Below are 26,704 nucleotides of genomic sequence, written 5' to 3' on the forward strand. Positions count from 1 at the left end.
CTATTATGTTTTTTCTATCCCATAAGGGACTCTGTAGGTGTACATTGTACATGTACACACACAGATTTATGCTACTTTGTACAGTCTAAATTTTGAGGCGGGCATGGTGGGCAAAACTATCATCCTTACATACTGTACATGCAATGCATACTTGTACAGTATACGTGTACACAAAGTTCATGTACATGTCTCAATCAATATGATAAACAGGACCGACAAAGCCAAATAAAATTGGACAGATGATAAGAGCACAGAATGTGACACACCACGCCTTGCACATTAAGAATGCTCGAGCGCTATGATCGGTCTGCCTTTCTCTATTGAGCGGAAGCATGAACGAACTCCAAGGTCATCATGAAGCGGCTACAGGCACCTGAAATGTGGTGTCTAATGCTGAATGCTCAGAATCAGCTGGAAAAGCAAAATGAGCAATGCATCAGTACATGTCTGTAGAACTGCAAGGGTAAGACTATCCTTAGAGAAAATAACTGCCAACAGACAAGTCCAATACTTAGGTCACAATGTCAGACACAACAACCTGCAGAATGACATACAAACGGGAAAGATTCATGGGAAGGGAGACGGAGGGAAACAGAGAAGAAAGTGGACTGATGGATTCAAGGAATGGACCAAGCTCTTGGTGAAAGACTTAGTCAATCAGGCCAGAGAAGGAGGCTCACAGCAATCATCCTGGGCAGCCAACCTTTGGGCCGGAGAAGGCACTGAATAGATCAATCTAGATCTCTAACAGAAAACTGAATGAGCTACACGTTACATGTAAACATGGTAAAAGAAATCTGATTTGGAAACTCACATTGTACTAGTACATACATGCCAGTACATGTATGTAGGTTACAATGAACACGTACATAATTCCTCTACATGTACATACAGCTGTACACAGATTATTGTGTATACATACATGTGGGCCCCCAATTATGTAAACTCTTCCACTGGCCTGCACCCGATTTCACGAAGCGCTGCGACACGTCGCAACCTGAGTTACCGTACATGTACGTCGCAACTCGCGACGCGTCGTACGATCTATTTCTAGAAACTTGAGATATGTTGAACGCATCGTAAGTTCCTTGACTATACGGCTTAAAAACACGTCGCAAGTTACGACGTGTCTAGCGGTTATCGCAAAATACCGTAAGCGTTAACTTTCAAGATGCATCAAGCCCCCTGTGAAATGTACAGGTACTACATGTACATGTACATGTACATACATACATGTGCACACAGTACACAGTGCATCATGTACAAGTGTACAGTGTCACCATTCTAAATTCAGCAAAATCCCTGAAAGCGTGGATATTGAAAAATCTCTAGAGTGTCAATTACCGATGTTTGTAAAGACTACAAAATGTATGAGAATGGTCAATTCTATCCTGTAAATTAGACATTTTTTTTCAAAAAAATGATTATACACATGTATGCCGAAGGATTGGAAGACTGATAATGAATTGCGAGAGAGTCAGCCCAAAATTCCTCCATTGTCATAGGTACAAGATATTCCTTGATAAAGCAGAACTACTGCACATTTGACTGCCATGTACTATACATACATGTGTACATGTACATGTATACTTGTACATAAATGTACATTGGGCATTTCGTTTACGATGCATGCTGCTAATTATTAACTCAGACAAGTATGCATGTTCTGAACTAGACTGTAGCCTCAGGGGAATTCCAAACAACTGCAGTATTATTTATGAGTCCCTTTTTTTGGTCAACAACAATCATGACAAAACTAGGAGTGGGCGGTGATCAAAGCTTCCAATGGCTGGACAATACAATTCCCTCATTTGCGCTGTGTTATTATTCTGCCAAGAAACGGGAAATGAAATTACAGGTTTGCGTCATTTTCGAGAAATGTGTCTTGTTAGGCGAATTAAAAAAAAAAACATGTTTAGCGTCCCCGCCCGCTTCCTTTTTAGAGGCCGCCTCCTTTTTTTTTTTTTTTTTTTTTTTTTTAAATATGGTGCAATTGCGCAGAAGAGATGTTCGGTTCTGCATAGTTACATCATTTTGGTCTCATTTTCTGTTGCATCTTGCCCATAAGAAGCCAATATGTCATTTCCTGAGTCCAAGTGGCGGCCATTTTGAAAAAAGCTGGTAACCATCTGGAAAAATAGCCCGGCCGCGTTGTCTTGAAAAATGTGTCGGGCGGCCATTTTGAAAAGAAAAAAAAAAAAAAAAAGGGCCTCCTCCTTCCTTTTTGTCAAAAAGGCAGGACGCTAAACATGTTTTTTTTTTTATTTTGCCTTATGGAGCAGTATTACTGTAGTATGTACCGTACTTGTGCTGTACAGTGCAGGTACAATTTTTTTATAAAATAATTGTAATGATGAAAATGAGGGTTTGATGATTTTGTCTGAATTGTGCGCAATTCTTTTAAGGGAATTGTGTCTTTTACATATTTTTGTGAAAGTGAAGCGACATATAGAATCTACATCTTCCCTTAATTAAAAGGGGCATTACGGCCTGAAATCCCAAAAAATGTATATGGTTTACATTGGTTTTTTTATCCTATTTCAAAGGTCTGGTTGAAAAGAAACTAACCTAATGTCTTACCTTTCCCATAAAAAAAAGAAAAAAAAAGAAAGTTGTTTATATATCTGCTGCGGCTGACATTTTGTGGCATACGCATACATACGTACACATATTTCCAGCCGTGTTCATTCAGTGTACAGTACACGTTGTGTGTGTGTGTCACATAATATAACACACAGCACCAACTGAATGCAATGATCTGATACACCGTGCCCTCTGGAGACATGCACACAATAGGAACAAAAGATTGTATACGTCTCCACAGGGCAATTTCTATAGATGAATACGTCTCCACAAGGTTTTCACGAATATGGATTTTACTCAAAAACTAGGAATTTCCAAGGTATGTTGATCAGTCGCAAATGGTAGAGTTTTAGAAAGGGGATATAGGGCCAAAGATTTTCCGCGATCGCGGAAAACGGACGGAATTCGCGGAATCTGCTCCTCGAAACGGAAAACGGAATTTGAATCTGAAGAAAATAATTTCTGCAATTTTATTGATAAAAAACATAATTTCGTTAATAAATTTATTGAGTACAAAACGAATTATTGATGATTGATTGAACAGACGAGCCATACAACAAATGAGCAGTGTTTATATCACGATTTTGGGGGGACAAAAACGTTCAAGATCAGAGCAATAAATGTTGCGAGATCATTACCGTAGTACGCGTAGTCATGGGAGTGACAGTCCCGACGCATGCCGTAGCTGTCGGTCAGCGCAACGGTGAAAATCATCACACTCACGGCACGCTCTCGCGGGTCTCTTTTGCTCCATCGGCAGGTTTATTTTTCTCTGTTCAATCAATCAACCATTCGTATAACATCTAACTTTGGCTCTATTGAAATGCATGTTGTGCTTAGGTCCAAAATCTACCGTGTGTTCTTATTCCTCCATGCGTAAACTATCCAATTTTGTCGCTAACGTTAGCCCGAAAACAAAATGGCGGACATGAATTTCGTTATTGTGTGTGACATCATGGGATTGGCCTGTACGGCTATTGCATGTTTCTTGCGTGTGTGGCAGTGGCAGTGCAGTATACGACTTGACTGTGGTGAAGTTAAATACTATGTCTGTACATTGATCGGCCGTTGATAAAATAGAAATCTTTTTGGGGCAGTTTTCCCGCGCTCCAACCAAACGACTATTTCATTATCGTCTTGGAATTATCTACTGTGTACATGGTATATGTTAAAATGCCTTTTTATGTATTGAATAAATGTGAAACGGAATTTTTCAGCCTGAAACGGAATTCAGGATTTTTGAAAACGGAATTTGCACTTTTCTGAAACGGAAAATCATTGGCCCTAGGGATATTAGTCCCAAAAAAAAAGTCTCCGGTTTCTGGTGTGCGCGCGTGTCGCCGTAGCCATGCGCGTCGGCAAAATGAAAAAGGTTATATTCAATGAAAGATGATGTCTCAAAACCGCCAAACTCACTGGTTTGACTGGAATCCTGCTGCTGCACAATTTTAACGTGTTTTTAGATTGGGTTATGGTCGAGAATAAGCTTTATGTGGCCTCTCTGGACTCCCATATATTTGCAGTAAGTTTAGTCGGGCACCATTTGCAGTCATGAGCCGACATTTGAGGCAAAAAAAATCAGGTAAAAAAAAAAAAAGCCGCGTCGCTGCACCACTTTTTGGGCAAGCTCCCTACCAGAAACCGGAGACTTTTTTTTGGGCGTTAAGTCCGAATTTCAGTCAAGATAATTAATTCTGGTTAAAATAAGAGCATTTTGAAACTGTACCAAAAATATAAAACTCCCTGCTGAACATATGTTGTACCATACGGCACATGAACTACATGTACATCATGTACATGTCCGTACATGTAAACTCAAGTAAATGTACGTCAGATAATACATGAACCGGTAGGCCCCTATATATGGAAAAGTGCACGTCATGTACACTTAGATGTATATTATACACTTCCCACCGGTACTTTCATTGTACACTGCATACAACAAAACGCGTGCACAGGTCTGTATGAAAGTACAAATTTATACGTGGTAGATGTTCACATGCACATGGTCTACCAACCTTCATTAGGGAACCAGTGGCATTCACGGTTGATCCATAACGGGCATCCATTCCACGGACAACGGAACCAATTAAACGTAACTGATACGCCAAGAAGATGTTGATGGAAACCCCTTCTCCATATCCTGTTAACGCACCGCCGTGAATGCAATAAGCAGAGAGGATGTAACGCACGTGACAAGAATAATGGCAGGGCCACTTCAGCTTTTGCCTGGCCAGTTATTAAAAAAAAAATCCTGCAAATGTTGCTGTTGAACTGTTTGGAGAGGGGTTGCATTTTGGAATACATGTATACTGTATACATGTACATACAGCACATCCCAAAATACTCGCAACTTCTTTTTGCGAGGCTCTAGCGTCGGCGCGGAAACACGTACCACCATTATTTTTATACTATTTTAAAGCTTGGAATCTTAACTTTATCCCTGGCGAGTACTGGTTTGATATTTAAAAGAGTTTTAAAATTATTCATGTTCAAATAAAGGCATGTCGAAACAAACTCAACCTATTTCAAGGAAAATCGATGATGCGGTACAGGTGCATCAGATGCATAACTCGAGTCACACATTGAGTGCGCTTTTTGAAATAGGTACCCATACATACCGGTACTTGCACGTGAATTTCAAAATTGAACTTGAAATGAAGAACACTATTGTGAATTCATTTTAAGGTACCGGTATGTAGTCTACGTGGATCGAAAAGAATAGGAAACACAGAAAGTAAAAGGTAACGAGATCGTCACATCGAACCATTTCCACATTAGAAAAAATGCGCATGATTGATTTTCCTTGAAATCGGTTGAGTTGGTTTTTGACATGCCTTTATTTGAACACGAATCATTTCAAAACCCTTCTGAACATCAAATCAATACTTACCAGGGATAAAAACAAAAACATGTTTTGTTGGCCTTTTTTTTTTTTTATAACTGTTTGGTCATTTAATTTCAAGGGATCTTCTGTGAGAAAAATCCACCCTCAATGATTTGACTTTGTAGAAAACCAAGCACGGAGTTGAAAGAAGACCCTCTCTAAAAAGTAACCCGAGTTACCATGGAATTGCCCAAACATGCATTTACATGTACATGCAATTTTTTTATGGCCTCATTCTGCTACCCGTACCGGTGTACATGAAGGCCGGTTCATACCAGGCGCAAAAGCGAACACAAATTTGTGAATTTGTGATGTCAAGATGAGTTTTCACACTGCGAATTCACAAAAAGCTGAACACATTTCAACTCCTGCGAATTTCGCAGCGAATGCTTTGCGACGTCACATTCGCATCACTCATAAGACAGAGCAATTGAATGGATGTAAATGTACTACCGATATGTACACATACTGTAAAAAATATTAACACCAGTATAAAATTTAAAAATGATCACCACATTTTCTGTGAAATTTAAAAGACAAAGAATGCAACAAACTGACTAACACTGTCTCCCTGGCAAGCAAAGGCCGTTTCATCCAATCACAACGGGTAGACTCAAGAGATTCCCACTCAGAGTACGTACATGTACTGCCATCATCCTTGACGAACCAAGCTCCGCAGAAATGATGACTTAATGACCAGCCCTGACACGGCCTCCCCAATGAGACATTCCTCGGGTCCAAGGGAAATACCGGAGTGCACGGGAGAGACCTGTTTTCGTCATTCCCTCCGATTCATCCTTTAACGATGACGCATTCGTGTCCTTTACTCTCTCTTCTAACCCCCCCCCCCCCTTTTATTTCAATCCTTTTTGTGGTTTTGTGCAAACGAGACGTGGGATTGATCCGTCGCACGTTCAGCCGAGTGTAAGGTACAGTTTTGCTGCAAGGGCAATACTCGGTCCGTGGCAATGTCCCATTGATCAGGGCAAAGATGTTAAAAAGCTAGCGTGGGCCTGCATCCTAGGAAATGATATGAATGAATGCATGGCAACATCCAATAGTCAAGAAGTAATATCACACTCTCCAGTATTCGTGTATGATTAGGCTGGTGCATAATAATAAACACATTTTAGCTAAACTGTCCATGTACATGAAGGTGTAACAAATAGAATTTTCATATGTCATGTTATGACTACATGCATGAAGTTCATCACAGCATCCATACATGAATAGTACAGTGTATGCGAAATATACCATACAGTCTGTGGAGATGTAATGAACAAATGATACACAAAACTGGAACTACTGTACAAATGACTGTGATTTCAATACCATTTCATTTGAGTAATAATACACACTTGTACTCCATGAAGATGTGTACGAGTACATGTACCCGGTACATTGTACATCTCATGATGTACATGTATTCATGATGTACATGTATGTCACATCGTTACCTGTTTAAAATCATCAGGAATGTAGTATTTGAAGGGGAGGGTTTTGATATTTTTGAGGGAAATTCTGTGTTAAAACAATGATGAATACAACAAAATGCAAGACGAAAATAAAGATGGTGCAAAAATTGCAATTAAAGGGACATTAGAGCCTTAAATCCCCGAAATTGTTATGTTCTGGATTGTTTAAATCCTATTTCAAAGGTCTGGTTGAAAGGAAACCAACCTAAGATGTCTTACCATTCCCGAGAAAAGACGGAAAAACCTGGTAGTTTCAAAATCCTCATGTGCTTCAACACCGTTCATCCTCAATCCTCCAAAATCCTCATGTTTCTCATACATGTATGTACACCATTAATCCTCAATCCTCCAAAATCCTCCAAAATCCTCCATAACCGCCAGGAGGATTTGGAGGATCGTGGTGGGTTAGGGATAGCTATATGACAGTTGTGTGGATCTCACTTTTAAATGCTCTTTCCAACTAACATCATTTCATTTAAAACATGTTTTATAGCCCAATACCGGTAGGTCTCTCAAATAATTTCACTTCCTACAGATTGCCATGTGCATCGGCATTTTGTGCATCAAATTGGCGTGACGCCCATCAGCTGCTCCATATTTGGCAGAAATTTTGAGCAACATGCATGCGTGCTTAGAACATTTTGCAAACTGCGCGCACATGCACCAGATGGTGTTCAAAACACAGTTGTAATTTTTCTATGAAGATGGCATCCTATGAGAGAGATCTATTGGGCGTGTTCCAGAACATAATGTCCCTTAATAATTCGTATGGCATCAACAGAAACATATGTTAAGAAAAATTGCATTTGATAAATAACACTCTAGTCTAAGGACTTAAATTAAAGAGGGGCCTGTACATGTAAACAGCATTTGCCACTCTACCTTTAATGGTAAATTTGGAATTCAGCCGAAGAGGAAAATGCCAGACAGGTTATGGCCTCTGCACGTTGCCTTCATGCCTTGCCAAATAAACTAGATACTCTCGTCAGGCCAAGGGTGTCATAGTGTCCATGACAGAGGCATTCGTGCGAAGCAAATAGTCTCAATATTTATGGAATTTTTCCCCTTATGAATAATCCAGCCTAAGTTTCTCTGGTAATCAAATGCTGGCAATACGGAGGATTCATTTCCGGGCTTACATATAGCTTAATTATGCTCAGTTGTAGTGTGGCGTTTAAATTTTTTATTATTTTTTTGAAATTACACAGTTTTTAGGATGTACATGTACCGGTAGGTCTACTTAACACTGTAAATCAATTGGGATAAAAAAGCTACCAAACACTGCCAAAGAAGAAAAGATATTTCAAAAGTATAGAATTTGTAGACAATACTAGATACATACATGTACATACATTTTTTTGTATGTACCGGTATGCCCATGATCAAACATAAGATGTTTCTTGAAGAAAGGGAGGAGTAGGATGTACACATATGATCAATTTGTAATAAAAGAAGCGTATGGTCGCATGTCATGTTTTGTATCGATAGGGTGATTTCATATCATTCAACCCAGCGTGATACTACAAAGTGAATACATGTGTACATGTACATGAACATCTACATCAACAATACAACTTTGCTAATTACTTGTACTCAATCAATGTACAATTTAAACAATACAATGTAGGTTCACAAACTTGTATCATGTTTACATAGTAAACTTTTTATTACATTCATTAAAAATTAACTACACATGTAACATGTACTTGTGGGCTTAAGTCAGTTCACACTAAATTAGTTTTAAAGTGTACAGGAAGATTCCCAAATTTGCTGTGAATTCTCCTACAACGCCTTCTGCAAGAAGTGCATCGAGTGCAGGCCTGGTGCACCGAGCGTGGAAGCCCGATCTGCTGTGATTACTGATGCAACGCCTTCTGCACGAAGTGCATAAGGCCAAAAAAAAAAGTCTCCGGTTTCTGGTATGGAGCTTGCCCAAAAAGTGGTGCGGCGATGCAGCTTTTTTTTTTTTTTTTTACCTGATTTTTTTGCTTCAAATGTCGGCTGATGACTGCAAATGGTGCCCAACTAAACTTAGTGCAAATATGGGAGTCCAGAGAGGCCACATAAAACTTATTCTCGACCAGAACCCAATCTAAAAACATGTTAAAATTGTGCAGCAGCAGGATTCCAGTCAAACCAGTGAGTTTTGCGGTTTTGAGACATCATCTTTCATTGAAAAAAAAACTTTTTCATTTTGCCGACACGCATGGCTATGGCAACGCGCGCGCATACCAGAAACCGGAGACTATTTTTTTTTGGCCTAAAGTGCAAGCTGGTGCACCAAGGGTGGAGGCCTCATCTGCTGTGATATCTGCTGCAATGCCTGCTGCAAGAAGTGCATCAAGCGCAACCTGGTAAACTGAGGGTGGAAGCCTCATCTGCTGTGATTTTTGCTGTTTTACTTTCTGCAAGAGGTGCATCAAGCACAACCTGGTGCACAGAGGGTGGAAGCCTCATCTGCTGTGATTTCTGCTGCAATGTCTTAGAATGCAAGAACTGGTGCACCCTTATCTGCTGTGCTTTCTGCTGTTTTACTTTCTGCAAGAGGTGCATCAAGCACAACCTGGTGCATGGAGGGTGGAAGCCTCATCTGCTGTGATTTCTGCTGCAATGTCTTAGAATGCAAGAACTGGTGTACCCTCATCTGCTGTGCTTTCTGCTGTTTTACTTTCTGCAAGAGGTGCATCAAGCACAACCTGGTGCACGGAGGGTGGAAGCCTCATCTGAATTAAGATATACCGGTATCTGCTGCAACACCTTCTGCAAGAGGTGCATCAAGCACAACCTGGTGAGGGTGGAAGCCTCATCTGCTGTGATTTCTGCTGCAACGCCTTCTGCAAAAAGAGCATCAAGCGCAACCTGGTAAACCAAGGGTGGAAGCCTCATCTGCTGTGCTTTCTGCTGTTTTGCTTTCTGCAAGAGGTGCATCAAGCGCAACCTGGTGCGCCAAGGGTGGAAGCCTCATCTGCTGTGCTTTCTGCTGTTTTGCTTTCTGCAAGAGGTGCATCAAGCACAACCTGGTGCACGGAGGCTTGAAGCCTCATCTGCTGTGATTTCTGCTGCAATTTCTTAGAATGCAAGAAGTGCATCAAGCGCAACCTGGTGCGCCAAGGGTGGAAGCCTCATCTGCTGTGCTTTCTGCTGTTTTGCTTTCTGCAAGAGGTGCATCAAGCGCAACCTGGTGCACGGAGGCTTGAAGCCTCATCTGCTGTGATTTCTGCTGCAATTTCTTAGAATGCAAGAAGTGCATCAAGCGCAACCTGGTGCGCCAAGGGTGGAAGCCTCATCTGCTGTGATTTCTGCTGTGACAACGCCTTCTGCAAGAAGTACACGAAGTGTTACCTTGTGCGCTGACGTGGGAAGTCTCCTCCACTGTGATTTCTGCTGCAACACCTGCAAGAAGTGCATCAAGTGCAACCTGGTAAACCGAGGGTGGAAGCCTCAAATGCTGGGATTTCTGTTGTTTTGCTTTCGGCAAGAGGTGCATCAAGCACAATCTGGTGCACTGAGGCTGGAAGCCTCATCTGCTGTGATTTCTGCTGCAATGTCTTAGAATGCAAGAAGTGCATCAAGCGCAACCTGGTGTGCCAAGGGCGGAAGCCTCATCTGCTGTGATTTCTGCTGTGACAAAGCCTTCTGCAAGAAGTGCATGAAGTGTTAGATGGTGCACTCCACTGTGATTTCTGCTGCAACACCTGCAAGAAGTGCATCAAGTGCAACCTGGTACACCAGGAGTGGATGCCTCATCTGCTGTGATTTCTGATGTCATGCCTTTTGCAAGAAGGGCATCAAGCACAACCTGGTAAACCGAGGGTGGAAGCCTCATCTGCTGTGATTTCTGCTGCAACGCCTTCAAGAAGTGCATCAAGCGCAACCTTGTTATATTTGTAGTCGGTTTCCCCCATGCACTTTTTCCTTGTGATTTTTAAAGTGCTCTACATTACGGAAGTATGTATTAAATAATTTAGTAATGTATGCAGGGCCCCCACGGTAACCATTAATTAAACTGTCTGGGAATACCCAGGCTAGAGAAATGTAACATAAATCAATAGTGTTCATGTACTTACTAATTCCATGTTGAACATCATCAATAAGGCATGAAAAACAGCAAAATACAAAGGGTAATTCAGCCAAAGAATATCACAGAAAGATACATGGAGAGCTGGGGACTAGGGGCAGAATAACAAAACATGTGAATTTTACTTTTCTTCATTTTGACCGACAATTATACGTGATGAGAAAGCAAAATAACCCCCTGGATGGTAACTTTCACCTTTCTTTAATAGCCAGCAGTTTCCCACTTTATTATTCCTTTCAGCCAAGACCTTTGTTCAACCAGCGACAAATTTGAAACAAAAACCTCAGCGAAGTACATCTGTGGGTATTAAAATCTATATCCTGTTCTACCAATTTGCATCTATTTCCAACTTGTTTGTTCTGACCGGGAGCCCCACTGTGTGTACATGTAACACCGCGTTCCCACTTGAATTGGAAAAAGGTGGATCAAGATCCAGCATTTTGGTGTGATCGTTATCTTACCGCAAGGAAACCACAAGTCGCGTTTCCACTTGTGCTTGATCCACCTTTTCGTACGGAAATGTTGGGTCCGAAAGGTCACTGAGTTCGGAATTACGCGCGCTCTGTGGGAGTGCCATTGTTGCATGGTTGCATGCTAGGCCAGGATGGGTCAGTTTTCAAATAGCACTATCAGAATTCACCGACAAAAATTACGCGAATTCACCAACATAAATCACGGATCCGTAGAGGATCCGTGCGTGCATAAATTAACAGGTGAAATCCAACAGAGCCGCTCATTGTGTGACATCACGGCAGAAACCAATGCATCGATAAGGGATTCCCTGGTTCTGAAGCTTCTCATTGGTTAGAAACGGTCACAAGATGTACTACGACATCAATTTCCAATTTTCTATAATCAATACTTCAGATTTGTCACCTCCGTACGTACCGCGTTATCGGCACTATTCTCATCGCATACCTCGTAAGCTTTTCCATGATTCTGTGCCAAAGTGAAGTCTTTTGGTGAGTGCGGACTCAGAGTCATTTATGGATGGAAAAATAAGTAAAATTTCAGGAATGAAAAAGGTGTAGTAATGGACGAACACGCAACAAAAATAAGGCCTATATAGTGTAGTTTAGGATACCACGTGCGCTTTTGCATGCGCGGTGCTAGCCCGTAGTTCAGCGGTTGTTTATTGTGCATGTTGTATACGCTGGAAATGTTCACATGAGCTACACGCCTGAAAACGTGTTTCTTCGTTCATGAGACCGCAACATTTTCGCGCCACTCGTGCACCGGGCGGATGTTAACAGGTCAAATTGCCGGATCAGATCCACCTTTTGCGTTCCCATCTGATCGTGATCCGGCAATTGCCGGATCTGATCCACCAATTGGGGGATCTGTATCCTGGTCCAGAGGTGGATCAGAAAAGGTGGATCTGATCCTGATCCACCTTATAACGGTTAGCGTTCCCACTACACACAATTGCCGGATCTGATCCACCAATTGGGGGATCTGATCCGGCAATTTGGCAAAAGGTGGATCAGATCCCCCAATTGGTGGATCAAGTGGGAACGGGGTCTAGGTGTACACTCTGCAAGGAGCCTGGCTTTTAATGATTTCTGCAAACATCTGGTGGAAAATGATCAGGGCGTATTGACAGGTTTTTCTGAATAAATTGAGGCAGGGAAAAAAGCCAAAACCTAGGACTGGGAGAAAGCTGGGAAAATGCTGGCTTCTCGCTCGCTCTGTTGAATCAGGTAACTACCGGTACATGTACCGTATGACCACTAAAGGGTGGAGAGTTTGAATGATTTGTCAAAATCTTTCGAAGACAAAGTATCAAGAGAAACACAGAATCTGTGGAAACAGAAGCATTTTCTTGCACTGAGAGACCAGAGGAATTAAAGAAATATATTCCATGGCATTGTGGTAAATTGTCTTGTTCACACAAAAATCAAACACATCATAATTCTTAGTAGAAAGGACAAATGCGTGAGTTTGATATCAATAAATCACACCAGGAAACTGACTTAACTGTACCGTACATGTACATGTATGCACGTGTATTATGAAAATTCATAATAATCTGTTTTATTACTTTGGGAATAGAGCAAGACTCTATACTTCAAGCAATCCCTCACCCTTACTAAACTTGCCGAAGTGTGCAGTACAATGTACATACATGTTTTGCCAACTTATGTAAAGAAGACATCCTTTTCCTAAAAACAATTTTTTCAATTTTGACACTGTGATTTAAAGGGAATATACATCATTGGCATTTGCTGTAATTTTCAGAAATGAACTATTTGAGGGGTTAGTATAATAGATCAAATTTTGTTACACTCACATGTTTGAAGTTTTGTGTTCGAAAATGTTGGAAAAACCAAGAAAAACAAAACTGTTCAAGTAGTCTGGTTCCCTGACTCCACTAAATATAAAATAGATCAATTTACAGATGTCGGAAAATTGTAAGGTAAGGGTACCAGTCTAGCTGGCCTGCACCCGTTCATATGTAACCAATAGCAAACAAAATTTGGACTGAATTAATGGTAAATTTGGAGCAGTAGTTGAAAAATAGTTAGGTTTTTCCAACGGTGGTCGGCCGACCACCGCTGGAAATTTTTACAAAAATAACATTTTCTTGAAAATGACTTCACACCAGGTGCCATAATTTTACAGGATGCTTTCTGTCATTTACCAACATCCTATTAAGGTATTTCGCAAAAACTTGGTAGTTTTACGTGTGTGTTGTATTTTTCGATGTTTGCAAATGTTGTATATTCCCTTTAACTACTCGAACTGTTAAAGTTAACCCCTCATGGCTCAATGCCTTCAACGTGGCCACCACCTCTTTACACGCAAAGCTCTGCACAACGTCGCATATCGCCAACCGCCCGTCTAACCTTTGCAGAACAAACCAGCCAGCAACCAGTTACTTTTGCGCAAACTTGGCCCAGTGCAGGTTTTGACCCTGGACAGAATAACAATGAATGCTCAGTCATCCGTGGCCACAGACACACAATCAAGGTATCATTGGAAAGAGGACACATTGGCGTTTCAAATAGTCTTTAACTTATTTGGAAATATTTATTAGATTTTTTATAATTAACATTTACATATGGGTTTCCTTTGTTTTTGATACACCCTGTACCGTACATGTAATGTACATGTACCAGTAGTGCCAAGACGAACAGAGTCAACCCCCCCCCCCCTTCAAACACCCCCCCCCAAAAAAAAAACCCCAATTATCTCAGTCAGCACTTGCAGCATCATTTGGCAAACGAACCACCAAATCAAAGTCACAGAACATCACCGCCGGGCATTGCTAGTGGGCGAGTATGACACACCCTCAAACCCCTCCCCCCCCCAAAAAAAAATTATGCCTGTCAGCAAATATGCCATGACAAATAAGTTCCTCCACACGTGTTCATTAATGATAGTGTCAAAAAAGATTGTCCACTTTGAACAGCGACCCTATAAGTCAGATGGTGTTTAGCCATCCTCCCCCCCCCCTCAATATTTTAGCACAGATGGCCTTTCAGCAACTTGTTCTTAAATTCCCCACCCCCTTCAAATTGGTCTGGCAACGCCCCTGACACATCAGACACTGCTCAATGCCTAAATCACACTAGAATCCGGACATACAATGTAAACAGTCATGATAATACATGTACACAAACACCGGAAAATTAAAGGGAAAATTCAACATTTGCAAACATCGAAAAATAAAACTACTAAGTTTTTACGAAATACCTGACTAGGATGTTGGTAAATGACAGTCTAAAGCATCCAGTAAAATTATGGCACCTGGTGTGAAGTCATTTTCAAGAAAATGATATTTTTGTACACATTTCCAACGGTGGTCGGCCGACCACCGTTGGAAAAACCTAACTATTTTCAACTACTGCTCCAAATTACCATTTTTTTTCAGTCCAAATTTTGTTTGCTATTGGTTACATGTTCATGAACGGGTGCAGGCCAGCTAGACTGGTTCCCTTACCTTACAATTTCCCGGCATCAATACATTGATCCATTTCATCTTTAGTGGAGTCAGGGAACCAGACTACTTGAACAGTTTTGTTTTTCTTGATTTTCCAGCATTTTCAAACACAAAACTTCAAACATGTCAGTGTAACAATATTTGAACTATTATATTAACCCCTCAAATAGTTCATTTCTGAAAATTACAGCAAAAGCCAATGATGTACATTCCCTTTAATAGAAGAAAGACAACATAATAACCACATAGAACTGAAAAACTCAGTTGATTTTATGCAGGTACAGTGTTGCAGAGTTCACTGGTTCAAATCCCACTTCAAAGCTAATTCAAATACAAAGGTAAAGCAAATTTGACAAACCTGAAATATTAAAGTCAATAGGAGTTTAAATGTGTTCATATTGGACAAATTCACCGTTGAAATGGCCGGTACCGGTATTACAAACTTGAAAATTCCCAATTGTGCAAAAAATATGAACCAACATTCAGTTAATTTCTTTGTTCAACTGAAAATTATGTAGTGATGATATTACATAAAAATTTTATGTTCTCCATCATTAATGTACCAGTAGAACAGGTGAAATGCTTATTTAGGAATTCACAAACATCCATGAATGCCAATGTACTTGTACCGCGTACATGTACATGTATGTGCTGTCCATGTACTATGTACAATAGACTAACAATTGTTCATAAATTAACATGTAACATACATTTTGTAGCCTTTACAAAATGTACTAGTAAAGTTGCCTACAGTGAAATCTCGATTTGTCAAACTCTGATAACTCAAAACAACTGTTAAGTCAAACAAAAAATCCATTCCCTTCAGAAGTATAGCAATGACACAACCCTGCTTAACTCAAAACTCTGCTTAAGTCAAAGTTTGAACCTCTTCCCTTGAGTTTGACTTATATCAAGATTTCACTGTATTCATGGTATTTGCACACAGGTGACTCATGTACATACATACCTGTACATGCCTTGTGCCCGCAAAATTCCAGTCAATAAATAAAAATCTGAACCAGTCTTTCAGGTACTATACAAACAAAATATTCAATGCAGCAGTCTTAAGGCCTACAGCAAAATAGCTTTAAAATTATTGTTGCACTTCAAAAATTCTGTACATACCGGTACCTGTGCATGTGTGCAAGTAAATGCAATGATCTCTTCAAAAAGACATTACGACAATGGGTCATCAGAATGCTAGGATGATTCAGGCAGGCTGAGTGATGAATGTACGAACATGCAAGACCTGCACAGACATGCACATACAGCATTGTTTCTGTGTCACTAGAAACAGCATGCTAAGTACATGAAGTATTGAACATGTCCCCGTACCATGTCATAATCCTTGGATGTTCTCATTCTGCGTAGGTACCGGTATCAACCTCCCCCAATCAATAAGCAGAGATGATTACTCATCCTGACTGCATTCTGAGTGTTCTCCACTTGTCTCAATACACACAAAATGTACACTGTATGCATCACGGTATAGTCTGGTTCAACCTTCTTGACCCTAACTCCTCAGGCATTTTGGGCTGAATCCTCCAAAATCCTCTGCTGTGCAGGAACCTAACGGCATATTCTTTCTGGTTGTCTTTTTCTACATTAAAATGGCTACAACTAGTGGCTAGGCTGTGTGCATGTGTACCTTTGTCAATCCTGCAAAATCTTCCTGAACCTACAGGATTTTGATAGGATTAGGGTTAACCTACTGGTATTAGAATTACTGTGATATTCATTTGAAAAAAACATGGCTGGCTTGGATCCTGGGCATCATCCTACAAAGGTTGAGTGTTTGGATTCTAAATTAAAATTTTCCAACCACCCCAACCCTTCAAATTCCAACTGGCAACTGCATGTTTTTTTAAAATCTGTTGGAGTGAGTACTGCACTAGTAATTAACTAAGTGCTTTACATAGGGTCAGGCATACCACCATAATCAGAGTCCAACAGTTTGGGTGTGGAGTTTACCAGGTGTTGGAATTTGCAAGAGTCAGGAAGGATCCTTGCAAATCACGAAAGGGGTTGGGGTTAAAATGCGCTTTGAGTCAAGCTACTGTTCCACGGGAAAAAAATACAATTATTACCAAAATTTAGTATGCCCCTCTTGGCGTGCTACCCACTGGATTAATCACGGCACGGTACAAAAAATTGTTGTGAACACCTTTTCTTCAATGGATTTTAAACCAATAATATGACATGTACAGTGTACATTGTACATGTGCAGGTACATGTACATGTACATGTCAATGTACACGCACATGACCTTTACAGGCCTCACACTCATGCAAGGTATGCCTGATAAGGTTTGATGTAAAAATTCATCTCATAAATAGAAGTGCAATTATATTTCTTTACAAATCGGATTCAGCTTATAATCTGTGTCGGTATCTCCAGATACCGGTATATCTTTTCCTCTAGGCCTATCAGCATCAATACTCCCACTAACTTCAGTGCATTGCTCCCAGGACTGATCAGTGATAAGGCAAATAAGCTTGGCACACCAGGTGGAGCTGACTTTTGACCTTTGACCTTGCAAGCTGTAAAAAGCGCTGGAATATATACCTAGCCCCTGCTTGTCTATTAGGGTTTACTTTACTTAGAGATTAACTGTTTTAAGGATGTGACATTTACAACACGTTTAGACGTTCAACCTAAAAACAAAATCTAAATCAGTTTATAAATTGTCCAAAACGTTTAAAGGGAATATATCATTGGCTTTTGCTGTATTTTTCAGAAATGAACTATTTGAGGGGTTTGTATAATAGATCAAATTTTGTTACACTGACATGTTTGAAGTTTTGTGTTCGAAAATGCTCGAAAAGCCAAGAAAAACAAAACTGTTCAAGTAGTCTGGTTCCCTGACTCCACTAAATGTAAAATGGATCAATTTACAGATGCCGGAAAATTGTAAGGTAAGGGTACCAGTCTAGCTGGCCTGCACCCGTTCATGAACATGTAACCAATAGCAAACAAAATTTGGACTAAAGTAATGGTAAATTTGGAGCAGCAGTTGAAAAATAGTTAGGTTTTTCCAACGGTGGTCGGCCGACCACCGCTGGAAATTTTTACAAAAATACCATTTTCTTGAAAATGACTTCACACCAAGTGCCATAATTTTACAGGATGCTTTAGACTGTCATTTACCAACATCCTATTAAGGTATTTCGTAAAAACTTGGTAGTTTTATTTTTCGATGTTTGCAAATGTTGTATATTCCCTTTAAACAAAACCTGAATTAAAAGAAAGGAACCTATGTTTTTCCTTCCAGTTAAACATACACTGACTGGCATGCAAATGATATATGCACCAGTTGTACTATTTTTAAAATTAAAAATATCATGGATGGTCAATACATTTCCAAACCCGTGTCTTGTGTCATTATTTTGGTCAGTAATATTCAAGTTTTCAACACTAAACATCCTTTCCTTCATTGAAAAAAAAAACATGCTGCTTCTCGAAACCACTTCGCGACGTTAAACCGCCATCTTCAATTCCATATTCATGAGCTCATGAATATCGTTATTGTAACCAAGTAGAAAAGATGCCATTTTATTTTCTTTATCATATTTTTGTAAGTTAAGAGAATGTACTCTCCTCAAGTACATGTAGGTATTTAATTATTAAATCTTGTCAAAATTTGGGAACAATGGTTTTATTTAGGACCTCTGACTGACAATTGTTTTTATTAGAAATCAGTGTTTTTACTCACCAACATCCGATTTTCAACCCACAGGCAATGGGATTGTGGCGTTCAGGAACCTGTTCCTGTGAGAGAACGAAAAATCCACTTTTAACTTTTTGGACCCCTCTTAGATGGCAATGACACCATGTTGAATATCTGCAGGATTAATTTTGTGGAAAGAGGGCAGGGTTTTGATTTTTGAGGGACATTATGGGGTAAAAATGACGACAGCGACTATGCAGCAACAAACACACACACTGAAAACAAACGTTACGACAGCACGGTTGCTACTGGAATATCAGGTAAGAAAGATTGAGGTACTTCATTGTATTAACTAAGGTAACTTACGATCTGGATGAAAGTGAAATTTACCCTTTAATTCCAAAGTCTCCCAAGCCTATGTTGTCGTTGCTGAGATAACGTTCAAAAGCAAAGATCGTTGATGTAATGTACATCATGCATGACGCACGCGGGTGTGTGTGTGTATCCGTTCCCGAATCGCGGTACCCGACTCGACCTTGTCATGTCATGAGCGCGCGCGTCGACATAAGACAGAGACAAGGTTGAGTCTACGACGACTCGGGGACATGTATACATACATGTACATGTACATGTACGTGTACACAAACCCGCATGCGCCATGCATGATGTTTGTTACATCAAAGATACAATCTTTAATTTTGAACGTTGTCACGACGACAACATGATGGGCTAGGGAGAGCACAGAATTCAATGGTAAATTGTACTTTCATCCAGATCGTAAGTACCATGATCTTAGTCCCGACTCCACCTTGGCGTCATGTCATGAGCGTGCGCGTCAACATAAGACAGAGACAAGGTCGAGTCTACCATGACACGAGAACATGTATACATACGTATACACACCCCCGCATGCACCATGCATGACGTATGTTACATCGAAGATATATACAATCTTCAATTTCGAACGTTATCACGACGACAACATGATGGGCTAGGGAGAGCACAGAATTCAATGGTAAATTTCACTTTTCATCCAGGTCGTAAGTACCTCGATCTTAGTCATTGATCTCTACTTGTGTCTCAGGTGGCGTATTTAGTAATTCTATGGCCATTTTGAGGGTCAAATCTGATGTGTTTGTTGGCAAATGGTTGGGTCGTTTTTTTTTATTTAAAACGCCATGTCTGCCAATCCCATTCACTCAGACCCTACTAATAATATTGCCAGACCAGACCATGTCCGAATGTTAAAAAGTTTGGTCCAAGTTACTCCGATTAGGAAAGAATGTAGTATTCTTACGCCACTTCAGCAGTTGTGTACAAAGTCTATGGAGAGTCCAAATTTTTTTTAAGTATTTCCTAACAAAATTGGAAATGTTTCTCAGTCCCAGATTCATGTCTTATCATCATTTTTGCAATGACTGACCTTTGCTGAGATGATATATGAAGATAAAAGTGGCGTCAGGTTGCAACATTCTTTTCTAATCTTTCCCTGCAGTGACCTACTGGTACATATGTGTTAATCACCAGCCATCAGAAAGCGATAACTTGTCCTAAAATGTCAGGAAAGATTCCCATATCTGGCCATCGCTTGTCACCCTGTGCCCAAACCCTATAATTATAAAGGCTAATCGCAAATAGCAATATACACTGCTGCGCAAAGCATTATGGGCAGGATAAGGGGGCAAAGAACCACGCACGAACGCCAAGTTTGAACGCGCACACCGTCGCCGTTGTGATGCTCTCGGATTTTGCTATTTGCGATCACTCCGCCGCCGGATAAGGCTTATGAGACTGGCCTGAAAATTTGTTTTCTCACTAAATACTTCAATATTTTCCCTGTTAATTTTGACTTTTTAGGACATTATTATCACTTTCTGATGGCTGATAGCTCACTGAAGGGAAAAATTAGTGATGGCCAGATAGACCATGGGAATCTTTCCAAAAGTCAAATTTAGCAGGGAAAATATTGAAGCATTTATTTCAAATTTAATTAGGCCTAATTTTTTTAACCGAGAAAACATTTGGAATTTTTCAGACAAGTCTCATAGGGTTTGTGCACAGGGTGTCAAGTGATGTCCAGCAGGTATGAAACTCTTTCCGGTCCAAAACCATAATTTTACCCCTGAGAAAGAGGTTGTCCGGAAATTGGACAACTGATATGAATGACATGAGCCAATCAATGGCACGCATTGTATGCAAAGCCAAGGCAAAGCAAAGCCAAAGCTGACAAAAAAACATTAAAAAATGGGTGCAGCATTCGATCAGTATTCAGTTTTTCACCAAGTCACAAAATAGGTTAAGAGTGACATGCAAGCATAACCTACCTAACGATGAGAATATCTTGCTGACTTTGAAAATCTTGAACTGCGTTAACTGGATAAAATTCAGGATGCGACGACACACACCAACTTCATTTTATCGGCAGCAAGAGACGGCCATGTTGAAGGATGACGTCACCCCACTGGGATTTCGTCACAGACGTAGACCGAGTGGCGATCTGCGCGGCGGTGCTGCACTACAGCAAATTTTTGACAATTTTTCACCCTTTCTTTATTTATCGTCAACTTTCTGTAAAGAAATTGCCCCAACTGAAAGCACTTACTCACTAGTTATGAGTTTGCTGATTCACAATAATCTCAAAGTTTTACTTTCTCGGACTACATGTATGTAGGACTAGTACTGAAATTGTCATTTTAAATTAAATTGTCCAGATATCGCGCCTAAAATATTCACCATAAGGTACCAAATAAACATTTACACCGAGTTTCTTTTTCGAAGTTTGAAGAACATCTGATTTTACTATGCATTAAAAACGTAAAGTTAAGTTCATACTTTATTGTTCTTTCGCCAAGGTCACAACCATGATGCATATAGGCTAGGCCTAGTCAGCTAGCTAGTTCTTGATTTAAGTTTGGGAATCCACTCAGGCCTTTTTGTTGACGCAACCTTGCACAATTTCCACTCGCATATTGCTGCGAAGTCAGGGACTAGACAAAATACTAACCCAACTGATATTCAAGTCTTTTTTTAGATACTGCAAATATTTACGTTGGCTTCCATTTATATTTTCAATGATTTTTTTTTCTTTCCTGGAAAGCTACTAATAAGGTTAATCTTTAGAGGTCCTTCCCGTGACATGCATGCAGGAGAAGACAAACCAAATCATAAAAACATCACACCTTAATTATACCAAATGAAAAGGCGCAAACCGTACCTCGACTTTATACATCTTCAAACTTTTATGACAATCATTTTCCACTAAAGTTCCAGAAATAGGTTCAACTGTTCCGCTCCAAAGAAAAGAGGAAAATATTCGCAAAAATTGTGCTTGACGTAAATCAGATTTGATGTCCCCTTCAAACGAGTGTTTTTGGGTTGTTTTTTTTTAATTAATAACCCTAAAAGGACCGGGGCGGATCCGCCCCTCCCCCTCCAACTTTTTCCGCGATACCCTTGCAACAAAAACAAATTTTCCCGACCCGAGCTTTCCTGACATTTTAGTCTCGAGTCTTACCAAAAACATAAATTTCCGAGCATGGGTTGCCTCGCAGCGAAAAATGCGCGCCCCGAAAACTGAATTTCCCCGGTACTACTGTACACAAAGCAGAATTACCATTGGTGCCGTAATGAATAATTAATTAGCCAATAATTCCAAACCCTTTAACCCATAGTAATGAAATTTCTTGGGTATGTTCATATTAAGTTTTCTATGCATGCACCACCAAGTTTCATCAATTTTGTCACTCAGTGGCCGAGATCTGAAGGGCCCGGCAGGGGCGGATCCGCCCCCCCCCCCACTCTGGCAAGAGATGGTCAAAATAACCCGGCTCCTTTTATAGGGTTAAACTAGAAGAGAAATGAAGACGCCCATGGGCGTCGCCAGGATTATTTTCTAGAGCGGGGAAAAGCACACACCCCCCCCCCCCGAAATCCCTGTATTTTTCTATAGCATATTCTCGATTTATCATTTTTCGAGGGTGGTCCGGACATTTGCCCCCCCCCCCCCAACCCATTAAATTAACAGCAATATGACCTTGCGTCTCTTTTTCTTTCTTTTGTCCCCTTTTTGTTCTCTTATTGTTCTCTCTTTTTTTTCTTCTTTTCTTTTGCTTTTCCAGGAGGGGGGGAAGCCGCCCCCTTGCCCCCCCCCCCCTCACGACGCCCATAAAGACGCCTATTTTAAAACCGATGTTACTCACAGCTTTGCAGGTCAGTGTGAAGCATGAATAAAAAGATATAATTGTTTCTAAAAAGTGGCACATTTTTCGTTCGTAAAAAATTGTTCAAATATAAGCAGACGAGGGCCTATAGGGTGTCGATTATGTCAGTTTTGAATTGCTACCGGTTACATTTTCGTTTGAAAAAACTATGATCGTGGCAGAATGTCGCCGGGGCGAGGGGAGGGACTTTTTTGCCGCCATAATGCAGTTCTCCTCCCCTCTGGGCAGGCGCGGTTCTACGGGGGGGGGGGGGGGGGGGGGGGGGGGGGGGGGGGGGGGGGGGGGGCTAGGGGGGGGGCTGTAGCCCCCCCCCCCCAAAAAAAAAAATTCCGTAAAAAAAAATTGCATTAGCAAAAAGAAGGATTGTGATGTACATGCGAACGGTCTCCCCCTAAAGAAGAAATAGCCGTGACAAGGGTGCATTAGTTAATATAGTGTGAATGATTTTAGGATTTTATTGGCGCTCCCCATTGAAAATATGGCATGAGCCCCCCACCTATTGATTTTCGGAGGCCTAAGTGTCTGGAAAAAATAGCCGGTCAACATTTCAGCACGTCTCCCTGAAAAAAATTCTGGATCCACCGTGCTAGCCCCCCCCCCCCCCCAAAAAAATATTGGTTCTACCGCGCCTGCCTCAAATATGTTTATGAAAATATCCAGACAAATTATCATAATACGCTCACTGGTAACTTACTTATAGTTTATTTAAGTTTTGTCTTGCAAATGCAAGCAATCGCAAAACAATTAAGGACATTGGCGGTGCGGTCACGGTGGACGATCAAATTCTCGTTCTGTACATTTCCGAGCAACGTTTCAAATGCAAAGTTGACCTTCGACATGCAGGCTTCCCTCGTGTCCCCCCCCCCCCCCCCCCCCACCCACCCACCTCCACCCCTCCCCCACCCACGTACTCCCCACATCCCCACCCGATGTATGCAGCGAATGAGCTGATGATTCGCCCAGTGTATAGTCTACAACTGGCCGAATTTTTGGTTTGGAAAAAAAGGCATTATGACAAAAAAGGTCTTGAGAGTGCATTTCAATAGCGCCCTCTCATGGCAAGAGAATGTCCTGTCATTTTTGTCAATCTTAATTTTGGCCGACTGTACTGTGCATGCGCATCTGAGGGTGATCCATCGCATAGCACAATTTCGTAACATTTAATTGTTAAAACAATAGAAACGATTAGGACCCCTTGAAAATCGAAACTTGGGAAGTTCCCTGATTCTAAAAATAGCATATGACGTCCACCACAAATCAATATTTAATTTGCGTTCAGTGCATGCTGCATGCAGTGCCAGTGTTGCACTTTCGATTTGCCGTTCCTGGTGAAAAAACAACATGGACTCGGGACAATTCCCCGTTTGGTTATTTCGCCAGTTCAACCTCAAATCTTGCGGTTTGTAAGCTTCGCCTGTGGAGTTTCCCTCCAAACAGACGAATGCTAGACAGGCTGGGGAGTACTTGCGGTTAAATTCTGACAAGGTAGGTACGTACGCCACGCTGTTGAAAATTTGTGCATATGTCATGGAGTAGGCATTACGTGTACGTTGCTTTGTGTGCAATTAATCATGGATGCATCAGTGCGTTTGGATCCTTGGCTGTGTGTAAACCAACAAAGACAGCCGCTAGGGTTTGAAGGTGCTAATTTAGTAAACAGGATTAGTGTAGTAAGTCCAGGTCAACATGCACATATGGGCTAACTGTTTCCAGTTATAATAATATGACCAACAATGAATTGTGGTAAACGTGATTGAGCTATTATTAGTATACTAATACTATAGTATTACAGACATGTCAAATGAGTTGAAGTCACTGCTTTGTAAATTACTTCACCAGTTTGGTATGGGAAGTTTTGAGAAAAATATACTCAAAGGCTATTAAAAAAATAGTATGAGAAAACTATAACAAATCGGGAATAAAGATTTGTTCCAATTGTCTAGTTCAGTTTTATTCTCATAGAGGAATACATTTTCCTCCATGGTTAACTCAAGGCAGAATAGCGGTAATTAATCTTCTGCTGAGTTTTGTGTCAGATTAAGTGTCACATTTAGACACAAATATACTTTCCACCACAGCATTGCAACTTTACTTCCCTGTTGATTGTACATGTAAGTCAATACTAGCAAGTTGTCCTGCATGGAAGATCGAGACGATTGGCGGATCTGTTGTAAAGCCCCGGCTGTAGTGACTGTGCATGGCTGACTGAGAAGTAGTACACACTGTAGGTAGTGTAGTGGTACACAACACAAAATATCCCCAAATTCTGCCAAAACTGAAGCTTCACAGTTCGCAAAAAACAGAATCATTTGCATTGTTTACTCTGCAGGTTAAGAGTAAATTCTAGTTGCCAACCATCAAGGGCGTCAATCGCTTCTGAAAAGTGTGGGGGAGCATACCTTGATCAGAACTAATGCAAGCACGAAGCCCTAAAGCATGGGGTTCAGGGTCCTTAAGGATTCTAGATGCTCTGGGGTGCGATCTGAGGCAGTTTCTGATTACTTTTAATAACCTTTTTGGGTTTTTTGGCAAAGATTATCATTAAATTAAACAGCATTTTCGAGTTTGGAGTCGTTGAATTAGCTATTCTGTGCTATAGAATCAAATGTAGGCTATATTTTTTCGAGGTCGATTCCCATGCCAACCATGCAAAGGGTCGGCATCGTTTCAAAGTCCCAAATAACATACATACGGTACTACATTGTTTGTGCTTTTGAATTGCTTTTTAATGCAGGATCTGAAGATACCTGGTGAGGATGGTCATGTTTGGCAATTACGGTGTGTCACAGTCGTATCTACATAGAGTGACACCGCAAGTCAGCGCGATGGCAGATCCCGCCAACTCTCAGATAGACGGAAGCTGTGCTGCTCATGCAAAGGCAGACAGTGCCGAGACCTCTACGCCTCCAGCGCATTGTGAAACACAGCAGTCTGAAAGAGCAGAGGCTGCAACCAGGTCAACCTTTGCCCACCCACTATCTACTGAAGAGGAATTGATGGCACTGGATGTTGGCGTGGATGGTCAGTCGGTACCAGAAGGCATAAGTGATCTCTCTGAGCCATCCAAAGAGAGTGAGACATCAGTGAATGTCGGGGCATCCCTCTCTTGTTCTTCTGGGACAGAGACGCTGAAATCTGCTGATCGGACTCCCAAGAGCCATCGGAAAGCATTGCGGGACAACGCTCTAGATTCTGAAGCAGAGGAGGTGCAGCTTTCTCAAAGTCAGGGTTCTTCTAGTTTGTCGGAAGCCGTTGCAGCACACAGTACAGCAGGGTCTGATATGGATGAGACACTAACTAAAAGTGCAGAATCTGCTTCTAGTCTCCATTCAAGCAGTCTTGCAAAATACGATTTTGTGATGTGGTACCATCCAGACGATGACTTGGCAGCCGAAAGGATCTATAAATTCTTGGAAGGAGACCTGGGTCTGAAAGGATACAGATATTGCCGGGATAGATCGCTGGGGAAGTACAAGTTGAGTGAAATGGCTGAGGCCATAAGGGATTGCAGCAAGGTGCTCTTGTTTATCACGCCTCGATCCAATGACTGTGGAATGTTTGAATCACAAGTGCACAACAGTTTGAATCACTCCATAGAATCCAATCGTAAAAAATGTCATACCAATTTATTGGGAGCTAAATCCGCATCAGGGTCCTAATGTTGTAAGGGGGATTCAAAGTATCGTTTATCAAGACTGTAGTGAGAAATTCAAGAAACAAATTGCAAGGATTTTTAAATTATCTTACCCTGAGTCATTTACTGCATCAGTGCGTAGCAACTCTTACTCACCCCAGTCTGTTAAATCATCAGTTTTACCAACTTTCACACAGTCATTGAGTGCACCTTGTGC

General features: G+C 41.0%; 2 protein-coding genes across 4 annotated transcripts in view; one reads left to right on the forward strand and one right to left on the reverse strand.

The window, feature by feature from the left end:
• LOC119744865 (treacle protein-like) overlaps window positions 1-21,099 on the reverse strand; it is a 41,261-nt gene extending 20,162 nt beyond the window's left edge. The window contains exons 1-2 of the mRNA XM_038221045.1: window positions 20,958-21,099; window positions 18,679-18,734 (exon numbers count right to left, since the gene is read on the reverse strand). The gene's annotated coding sequence lies outside the window, so the exon portion shown is untranslated. The remainder of the gene's footprint in view (window positions 1-18,678; window positions 18,735-20,957) is intronic.
• A 2,852-nt stretch (window positions 21,100-23,951) lies between these two features.
• Window positions 23,952-26,704, forward strand: LOC119718883. Of its 3 annotated transcripts, none has more exons than XM_038188309.1 (2): window positions 23,952-24,342; window positions 25,588-26,704. In XM_038188309.1, exon 2 carries the CDS (start codon window positions 25,610-25,612, stop codon window positions 26,510-26,512), a length of 903 nt encoding a protein of 300 aa, XP_038044237.1. In that variant the 5' UTR covers window positions 23,952-24,342; window positions 25,588-25,609; the 3' UTR covers window positions 26,513-26,704. The 3 variants fall into 3 exon arrangements, with proteins under 3 accessions (XP_038044237.1, XP_038044236.1, XP_038044238.1); XM_038188308.1 differs by having other exon boundaries at window positions 23,952-24,338; XM_038188310.1 differs by lacking the exon at window positions 23,952-24,342 and adding an exon at window positions 24,446-24,596.

This window comes from Patiria miniata, unplaced genomic scaffold (genome assembly GCF_015706575.1).
Source record: "Patiria miniata isolate m_02_andy unplaced genomic scaffold, ASM1570657v1 HiC_scaffold_7, whole genome shotgun sequence".
NCBI classification, from domain to species: Eukaryota; Metazoa; Echinodermata; class Asteroidea; order Valvatida; family Asterinidae; genus Patiria; species Patiria miniata.

Bases quoted from the DNA above. Each gene is read 5' to 3' on its own strand.
- LOC119718883 (XM_038188309.1), top strand. From the start codon at position 25,610: ATGGTCATGTTTGGCAATTACGGTGTGTCACAGTCGTATCTACATAGA.